Source organism: Contarinia nasturtii, unplaced genomic scaffold (genome assembly GCF_009176525.2).
Source record: "Contarinia nasturtii isolate CC-2019 unplaced genomic scaffold, AAFC_CNas_1.1 Cnas_scaffold_1240, whole genome shotgun sequence".
Taxonomy (NCBI): Eukaryota; Metazoa; Arthropoda; class Insecta; order Diptera; family Cecidomyiidae; genus Contarinia; species Contarinia nasturtii.
In genome coordinates, this window is record NW_022198581.1 from 808439 (window position 1) to 818325 (window position 9887).

The window sequence follows — 9887 nt, forward strand, 5'->3', positions numbered from 1 at the left end:
TTTTTAAATTCGAAAAGGCGAACATCCAGCCGCAATGCAACACAATTCAGCAAAAATGCACATCATTGAACAGGCGATGTTAGTTTTTCCACTAGTGACGATTGCAACGGGGCTAGTGGAAATTACAATAAAACTTATGGCACAGACAGTGACCGTCATCACGACCGCAATAAGCACCATTTTATTTGAAATTTGGATAGTTTTAGCACGATTTCGTAAAAAATTATTCAATTTGATGGTTGAACCATGGGCATCATTTTTGATTGTAAGATGAAACTATTTTATAAGATGAAAAATGTAAAATGAGTATAATCAAGAGCGGACGAGAAACTGGATAGATATTATATAGCCTCTGTTTCTCGCTTTCTTTATAAATAATTTAAATTAACGTTCAGTACATATATGCACTGTTTTCAAGAGCTACACGAACATTTTGCGAGATAATTGTGTTTGAATCCACGAATTCATATATGTACACATCGACTTTACTTTTAACGCAGAAAACGGAAGCCAGACAGATTGCAACACATACTCAAATACTCTTATATGCCATACACAAAACCGCACAAAAATTGCATTTTACTTATTTTGTTACGTTTTTCTTTTACGTTTTCTTGCTCGTAAACGAGCACCACTCACAAACAGGTTTTTTTCGCCCACTTTTGTTGTTGTTATTTTTTTCATCGAGGGAAATTCTCATCAGATAACAAAAGCTACTTACATACATTAAGAATGGAATGTATTGTGTATGACTTGTTGCGCTCAAGAGTACAGCCAGATCAAATAATTATACACGTACTAGATATAGTATATAATGTATACGGTACGCTTTTATATGTATGTGTGGAAAGGACCTCTGTTGTTGTTTGTTGTTTTGTTTTGTGTTGGGCAAAATAGATTGAATGTATGCAGCATAGACGAAAAACACGAAGAAATCATACGATGAAATTCAGTTTATTGTTGTCAAAATGCAATGGAATATAATTGGTGGAAAATAGTATAAGTAAAAGAGTTTTTGTATGCTAACTTTAGTCATCCAAACCATAGATGAACCCAGTGAAGTGTGTCTCACTTACTTTTACCGTGTTAAATTGCATACAGTGTTGACTTTCCTTTTATTTTTCAATGCAAACTCAAGTAAAATGCTCTCATTGTGTCGGAAGTGTATGGCAGCTGTTAAAGTTTGAGCCATGAACATATGTCTACAAATCTTGAATGACAGGGTTAATCTCAAGCTTTCTTTGACGAGGAAAAAAAAAACAAACAAATTAATCTTGTAATTGTTAGAAATTACTTCGTGATCAAATGTGTTTATATTATTGCTCGCAATTATATCGGGAAAAATACCCAATATCCTAATAACCAGTAATGTATTGTGGCTACTCCTATATAGGACTGCTATTTTCGCATCATTTGGTCTATATTCTGCTGTCCGTATGCGTTGCACACAAATAGCGTCTATGAATAGGAGCTGCGAAAATAGCACTCCTATAGCTGTAGCCACAATACATTCACTGCTAATAACATCATTAGGGGTTAACCAACTATTTTTTTATATGTTTTGGAAAAACCTTTTCATTAAAATAAAGTTTTCAAAGAACTTTGCAATTCAAGCTAACACACAAATAATAAACAAAACAAAAATCGGTTGACATTTTGAAAATAGTTTTTTTGACCTACAATTATATTGAAAACCGTTAAGATAATTTAGAACGTACAGTTGTGGATAGAAAATGAACTGATCTAAAACCAAAATAAAATGATATTTGAAATCCTATTTGCTGAACAATTTAATCTGCGTTAGTGGTATCGAAATGGCATGGATATTAAATTAGCGCGCAGCTTATATTAGATAGGAAATACATAAAACAAGTTACTAAGGGTAATCGGCTATACATTTTAAAAGACAATACATGGCGTTATAGTTGAGATGTATGTGTGAAATTTATTAGTAGATTCCACATTATAACAGGGCCAAAAGAAAAAATGTTAATGACCAGGGCCAAAAGAAAATTGTAAATTGAAAATAAAAACAGCAAAAAATATGAAACTGAATGAAAACATTCAACATAACATAATATAACATATGCACTCACAAATAAAATTGAATAAAAATTTTAATTAAAAATAATGATTTTATGCGTGTAACAGTAGATTAAACTTAAAACAAGAGACATACAAACCTTTTTTAAAAACATTATTCAAATTACTTCTAAAAAATATTCGTTAGATAGGAGGTAAGTAGTGATGCAGCGAATTCAGAATAGAAAAAAAAATCAAAATAATTTGAATGTGAAATGAAAAATCCACAAAGAAATTGATAAGAAATGTAGTTGTTTATCTTTCATCGTTGTTTATCAAGATTGAATAGCATTTTGAATTCATAGCTAAACACAATAAAATATAAAAACAAAGATTTCATAAACTTGAAATAACAATAATAATCCAATTTATTGACTGTTAATATAATAAATAGTAAATAATATCCATCGAATGATGAAATCATTATTTACTTTTTATTGTAGTAATCAATTTTAGCTGAAAATATCAATGTATCCATTCATCTCATATTTCTTCGAAGAACATATTCCTCCACTTTTCTTTTTTTTTTTGAAACAGAAGACCATAACGGCTTTTTGAAGAACAATTCCATCAGAGAAAATACAAATCAACTTTTTCAGTCAACTTGAATGACAAAGTTTAAATATACATAATAATAATGTAACTTTTTTATGAAGTATTATGCATTAAAAACAATTGATAAGAGATAGTATCTTTTGGAAAACAAATTTCACCTGAACATCTCTCCACATAACACAGCTCAAATACAGCATTATAAAAACCGAATTGAAAAAAAAGTGAAAACGGAGATATCATAGAAAAATATACGCTTCCTTTTCGCGTTTAATGTGCGTTATAGTGTTTGAATGTGAGATACATTTTGAAATCACACTCTGGAAACACTTTTAAAATAAAATGGCACATACCAGCCAGTCACGTTGTGTGACATCAACACTTATCTCATGCGTCGTATAGTAGCTACATAGTCTCGGTAATTTTCAACGTCATTTTAAAACACCATAACGAACGTTTAACACGGAAAACCGTATATTTTATATGAGGTGAAAATTGAATTGTGCAACAACCAACCAAAACGAAATAAAATTTGTGAAAATTTCATACTCAGTTTAGACATAAACATTATACTTTTTTCTGTGCACAAATTTTTTATGTATTTTCAGTTTTACCAATAAAAGTAAATCATCATTCAACAAATTTTACTCGTTTCAATTTCTGAACAGTTTGAAACAATACATTCCAACTGTTTAATAATTCATTTCATCAAGCATAAATGAAAACCTGCTCGCGTTGTATTTACTCTCTATATTTCTCAATGGACTAAATTTCTCTGTGCAGCGCTTAAGTTTCACCTAATTTTTCATCTTCAAACTGTACACCGCCAGTCATTTTTCGACCAAAGTTTTCTCCGGACGTTAATGAGTTAACAATAAAACGAAAAAAAAGGGTTTCTTTGATAGGTATACGTTTAAAACAACATGCCAGGTGGGTACACATTTTTATACTATGAGTTTCTTCAATGCTATTTATGTATCGCTAAGAATGAAAATGACTCAAGAGATATCATCTTCCGCTCTTTCCACAAGCGGAAGCAAGAGATAGGACTCTTCAATTCATTTTCATTCTCGGCTACTCATATAATCGTTCACAATATAAATACAAGAATTTTATTAAAACTTGAGCTTTTAAATTTTATTTCAAATTTTCCAATTCTTTTCGACCATTTGGCAGAGTTTTATTTGAACAAATTGAAAACAAAATCGATTGATTTTTTAAAAAATGTATTCCCAGTAGAATTTAATAAAATTGCAATCGACCTACAATGAGATTCATCGATTAAGACTACAAAAAATATGGGTACATCAAATAAGACATGAAATGAAGGATTATTCATTTGTACAGCCGCTTTCAAAAACTGGTGGGTGGCGACTTTACCCCGCTTCGGAAAACAATTTTCGGTATTGTTGTATATCAAAATGGAGTTTTTAAAATCACCCCATCATCACACTACTGATGTTAAAAGAAATATTGACATGTATATGCAATGCATAGGTCTTGTCGTCACAAATAATCCAAAAAGCCCTTCCCATTTTTTTTACACTAGACTTTTTTTAATCGAATTTTGGTCACTTTTTGGAGTTTTGCCAAAATCTTTGGCGTTAACTCCAATACTTCTATGTATAAGAAAAATTGTTTTCCTGGACATTAAGTTGAATATGACAGAAACCACGTTCAACTAGTACTCGTGTTTACACTTCATAAAACACGTTAAAGAAATGAAAGAGAAAGTTGTTGTCATTTTTGTGCATATTTGACTGTTTGCTATCTTTTTACCGCAATTGTTAAGTATATATTCATTGCCTTAGCAACTTCAAGTAATAACTTAAATTACTAAGTTTTTCCGTAATTCAAAAACTTTTCAGCCAATAAACTTACTTCACTTTATTAAAATTAGTTGAACATTCATATTTTCTCCCTCTCTCAACATTCGGAAAAACAACAAATCTGCTTTTATTGGTTAAAAACCACTCTTTTCATTTTACCTTTTCAGAGAACGGTCTCTTTCGGTGATCATAATCAAATTTTTAAATTTGATAATAACAAAAACCATGATGTATATGAAATATCAAAAGATTACGCTTAATTCTTCATCTTTTGAATATATACAATGTTTATTTCTCAAAAAATAAAAATCATATAATACAAATTAGCTTTTCAAATATTTCGGGTATGCCAATTTCGTCAACTGTTTTTTTTTTGTTTTTTATTTTAAATGGCCAGTCGAATAATTATATTGTATTTAGTTATCTCTGCTTAGTAATATAGAAAATAATGTTATATTTCAAACAAATTTCATAAAAAAATTGACTTCTTATAATTAGAGTTATATGCTAACTAGTAAAGGTATCCAAGTATAATTGCCGTTTGTATATGTTGACCATTTCCCTCGATAGTTTACGTCAAAAAAATATCAATGGCAAAGTTTCAGCTGCTGAGCGCAACTTTACAAAGTTTTAGTTTGGTGGAAATTTCCCAAAGTATCAAATGTGTGTCTACTTAAACACAGTGTTTTTTTTAGATACTATACGGCTTTTGTAACTAGAGAGATATAGATTATTTTTGTTTTTTTTTAGAAAAAATATAGCTCAACGCAATTGGGACTTTATTGGGTCTTAAAAACCCAATGAAAAACCAATTGGGACTTAAGTGGGACTTTATTGGGACCAGAACCGATCTTGCCAGTGAAGAAGCAGTTTAGCTTCCTGGCTTAAAACTCGTTAAAAACAAACTAAAAAATAAAAGAAAAACACAAATAATCAATATTAAAATGAGCGAAGGGAGCTTCAACTTGTTTTTATTTGTATTGGAAGGTTTTATCCTTATAAGGTTATTAGACCAAAATATTATAATTTGGATTGCCATCACGGACAGTAAGTGTGTATTTTGTATGAATGTCTGTTGATACAAAGTGCTTTTTAACAGCCGAATCTTCTTTGGTCAACTGAACCCATTGACTCTGTTAGGGAAAAAAATATTCTGTTTGTAAAATACATTTATGTAGCGATTTTAGTTCTATTTATTTTCTGAAATTCTTTGTTGGTAATATTTCTTACCAATTTCGAGAATCTATCGTCAAAATTGTATTTATCTCCAACGATAGCTTCTAAAATGCCCAATCGTTCAAACCACGGCCAAATTGCGTAATCAAGTATCCCCGGTGTGGCACCGCCAAAATAGTTTGTTCCACGTTTTTTCAATTCCGTTTCGTAGGTTTCAAGTTCAACGTAGATTGTGTTCAACAATTGTTCATTAACATCGTCTTCGTTTTTCTTATAAGCCAATTTATGGTAAGCGACATCAAGCGTGTTGAAACGTTTAATCCACAATTTGGTTTGTGCTTTTTCCAATGGATCAGACGGATATAGTTTCAATTCAGGAAATTTTTCATCCAAATATTCAACAATTATCATGGAATCAATTAAAAATGGTTGATTTGGTTCGTTGATTAAATTTAAAGTCGGTGTTTGACCCCGTGGATTCACTTGATAAAACCATTCTGGTTTATTGACCAAATTGATGTAGGCAATATTATATGAAATATTTTTGGCATTCAACACGAGATGTGCACGATGAGAATATGGACAAAAACGCATCGAATACAAACGTAATTTACCATCATTTGGAAAGGACGGCTTGGGTGATCCTGTTTGGTTTAGAGAAGAAGAAAGAAAACAATACGGATTTAAAACACAAAAAACTCCGACAAATAATAAATTTAAATGAAATATTCCATTTTACCTTTTTTGAAATGACAATTTGTATTTACTTCCGTATTGTTTGCGCATTTCTAAAAAATATTGTTATAGATAAAACTTATATAATGGAGATATGATTACATTTTATTCATGGAGAAATTCAAGTATTCGTGGCATTATTTGGTCTTGTTCATTCGGTATGATCACGCTAGAATCATATACATTTATGTGTTTTTTAATGTCAAACAATGGATTAGTAGTACGCAATAATCAAGGGGGTAGACATGATTCAAATGATTCGTTATAGTTCATTTGTGATTTGAATAATTTGAATCTATTTGACAAGTGACTTTACAATACTAAAACAAAGCATAGAATTCTATATCAATATTTGTTTTTTTTAAGCAGGCAAAAACCTTTTTTCAATTAAAAAAATCAAGTATATTTCGTTTATAAAACACATTTCGAAAATATTAAATCTCTTTGTATTTTTATTCTTTAACTTGATTTTTTTTTTGATATAACATGAATGCAAAGTGTCACACGAACTGTCAAGCGGTGATTTGAAATGATTCGAAAAAATTCAAAATGATTTGAAATATTTATAATTTACTCGCAATAATTTAAAGAGATTTATTTTTTTCGTATAGATTTGTTCTTTTGGATTGCGTGTCTACCCCCTAGGCAATAATAATTCAAATTTTGATTATATTTGATCTTTACGGATCTTTATGAGATTTTATTCAATGAAAAATTCGACAAGTTTCATTTATCTTTTCGTTGCTATTTTTCTGTGTTATCTTATCTACAATATTAGTACGTGTTTTTTTCTAAAGAAAAACATTGCTTTTAGGAACAATGCTTGAATATTGTACTAAAATTTTAGTTTTTCTATTCAAGAGCTTCTTATTTATTCAATCGGTCACTGGCTAAATTCAGATATTCTTATTAATAGCGAAATCACGTAAATAAAATGTGATACAATTTTATTCGGTTGTTTATTATCACATATACTCATGATTGCGTGTCCAACAACTGTCGTGACTCATAAATTTCTATACCTTAGAGTCGTTCATAAAATCTCACTGTTTCTTACAAAACTATTGTATAAATTGAATATTGTATATGGGGTTTAATTTTACTTTTATTTTGGTTCACGATAAAAATATACGTGAAATTATGGCATAAAATCAACCGGCCAAAATAGAAAACTCACCAATATTCATTCAATTTTAAGGAAAAAATGAATCAAGGAAAAAAAGCATAAAATGTTTGCGTTTGAGACAAAAAGTGAAAATGTTGTATGTGGGATACCCCTATTTTTGATTTCAATTGTAAGAAAATATGATTCATAATTAAAAGACAAACTAGACCATAGTTTCCATTTATTCCCTAAATTTCAGTTTCCATTCGGAAAAGTTAGCTTTAAATGAGCCTTTTTCTTTCCCATCGTTCGCACAACAAAAAATGAAGACATTGCTTAACTTTACTTTATATATCATTGAAATCGCTTATGTGACATTTTGTTTGATTGAGCTTGAATACAATATAAAAATAAAAATAAAACCTTACACTTTCGCTATTGTTTTCGGATCCACCTTGTGCCATTGAATAGCTGCACAGTATTGAAATCACTAAGGATAAGAAAACGACTGAGGTTAGGATGCGACACATTGTACTCTTCAACAAGCTCATCGTCTGAATTTTCGAAGTAAACTGGCGAACAATACTTTGAAGACAATTTACTTTAAATCCTATAAGACTTGAAATCGACGCCCTGATAATAATTACTGGTAATAATGATTATATCGTGTAAACATATCAACGCTTTATGGTGTTTAAAATTGAACAATCATCTGTTTAAATACTTCCACAAAAATGTATAACAAAAATTGTTACTAACCAACCTAAAATTTTTTGTTCATAATCCAGCTTTTAAAACGAATGGCATTTCAGAAAACAATCAAAACAATTCGACATAGGAAACACAATAAAAATTCTCAAAAGTGAACAAAATTGGACAGGCCCAATCACCGAGATGAGACGATTCCATCTAGATGATCAATTTATTCATTTGTGATTCTACAAGAAATGTGTACATTATGGTCCGATTTACCATGGCCATTATGGTTGGAGATGATTGTATTTAATGGCGAGTCTTAAAAATTCTGTATATTTTTGGATTTCTGATATTCTCAGCTGTGATTACTGCGCATCAAGAAGGCTGACCTGCATCAGTTGTTGTTGTTGAATTGACCTATATTGAAAGAATATAAGCAAGTACTGGCACAATTGATAGTTGAAAATATTCTGTCTCTCTTCAGAAGAACAACAAATCCCAAAGCATGGCAGTAGTGACAGTTGGGCAACGCATCATTGAATAATGGCACAAATTTGTGCTCAATAATGACACAACTTTGTACCAGCAACCAATAGGGTTGCTATAGTTCATCTGGCAACCATGCGAGCGCTTCGGTCGTTTTTTTTGTCACTGCCGTGCTTTGACAAATCCCCAAATGGTTAAATATAAAAAAAAATCACTTACCTTTCCAACGAACAGGGTGCTCTGAATCAAATTTTTGTTAACGACAAAAACCATGGTTTCTATGTTATAATAAAAATGCACTTAATTCTTGATCTTTTGGATATAAAATGTTTATTTCTCAAAAAATAAATATCATATAATACAAATTTGCTTTTCACATATTTCGGGTATGCCAATTACTACGAGTAAATAGATAATTTCGTCAACTGTTGTTTTTTTGCTTTCGATATGGCCCGCCGAATAGTTTAGTTATCTTTGAATAGATGAATTGTTTATATACATATTTAATGTGTTTTCTTTATCACAATTGAAGAAATTAATAAATAAATTACACTAAATGACCGAATTGTTGTTTTTTAAAACTTTTATTGGCATTGCTCATTGTTGTCGATTCGGTCTTCAATTGTTTGGAAAAACTTATTTTATTTTACACGTCAATTACGACGTTGATAGAAAATAATTGATTTTCGACTTACATTTGTGCCACTGACGCAGTCTATTTAATACCATATATAAATAAATGAATGGATGTGACTTGTCACCCAAAAAAAAACATTTTATACGCAAAATTAATCAAGTTGATGTTCGATTTTTAAAAAATCTTGCGAAAACGAAAATTAAAATATTGCATATCGAAAGATAGATAACACCTTAAATTTGATCAATGTTATTGTTAAAGCTAAAAGTTTAAAAAATATAAATCACCTTCTTAAAAAAATCATCTTAAAATGTCCACTAACGGTACAGATGAAGCAGCAAATGAATGCCTGATTGGATGTTTACATATGCATTGCAATCGCTACATTGAACTCAATAAAGTAAAATGTTGATTATAAGTTGGCCGCTGCCTAGCATAATCTACACGCCATAGCATTTTCTAACAATTTATTTTTCTCCTTCGCTAACCTTTGATCAAACACATTTTTCGTGATATTTTCATAAAGTGGGTGGTTAATTTTTTAAAAAATTAATTCAAACGAAGACTTGAACGCATATTCATCGTTAAA

At 30.3% G+C, this 9887-nt stretch overlaps 2 protein-coding genes across 4 annotated transcripts in view; one reads left to right on the top strand and one right to left on the bottom strand.

Annotated features, from left to right (window-relative positions):
• LOC116345054 (zwei Ig domain protein zig-8) overlaps positions 1 to 2383 on the top strand; it is a 107688-nt gene extending 105305 nt beyond the window's left edge. For all 3 annotated transcript variants that reach the window (XM_031774099.1, XM_031774097.1, XM_031774098.1), the window contains one exon: positions 18 to 2383. In XM_031774099.1, the coding sequence (XP_031629959.1) occupies positions 18 to 274 (257 nt within the window). In that variant the 3' untranslated portion in view covers positions 275 to 2383. The remainder of the gene's footprint in view (positions 1 to 17) is intronic.
• A 3013-nt stretch (positions 2384 to 5396) lies between these two features.
• LOC116345203 (pyrimidodiazepine synthase-like) lies at positions 5397 to 8070 on the bottom strand. Its single transcript, XM_031774389.1, has 4 exons — positions 7908 to 8070; positions 6379 to 6427; positions 5694 to 6283; positions 5397 to 5596 (listed from the first exon to the last, which is right to left on the bottom strand). Exons 1-4 carry the CDS (start codon positions 8028 to 8030, stop codon positions 5471 to 5473), a joined length of 888 nt encoding a protein of 295 aa, XP_031630249.1. The 5' UTR covers positions 8031 to 8070; the 3' UTR covers positions 5397 to 5470.
• Between the last annotated feature and the right edge of the window lie 1817 nt (positions 8071 to 9887).

Excerpts from the sequence above, each read along its gene's own strand:
- LOC116345203 (XM_031774389.1), bottom strand. The coding sequence starts at position 8,030 with ATGAGCTTGTTGAAGAGTACAATGTGTCGCATCCTAACCTCAGTCGTT. Across the intron at positions 6,428-7,907 it reads CCGAAAACAATAGCGAAAGT|AAATGCGCAAACAATACGGA; the intron begins GTAAGGTTTTAT and ends AATATTTTTTAG. Across the intron at positions 6,284-6,378 it reads AAATTGTCATTTCAAAAAAG|GATCACCCAAGCCGTCCTTT; the intron begins GTAAAATGGAAT and ends TAAACCAAACAG.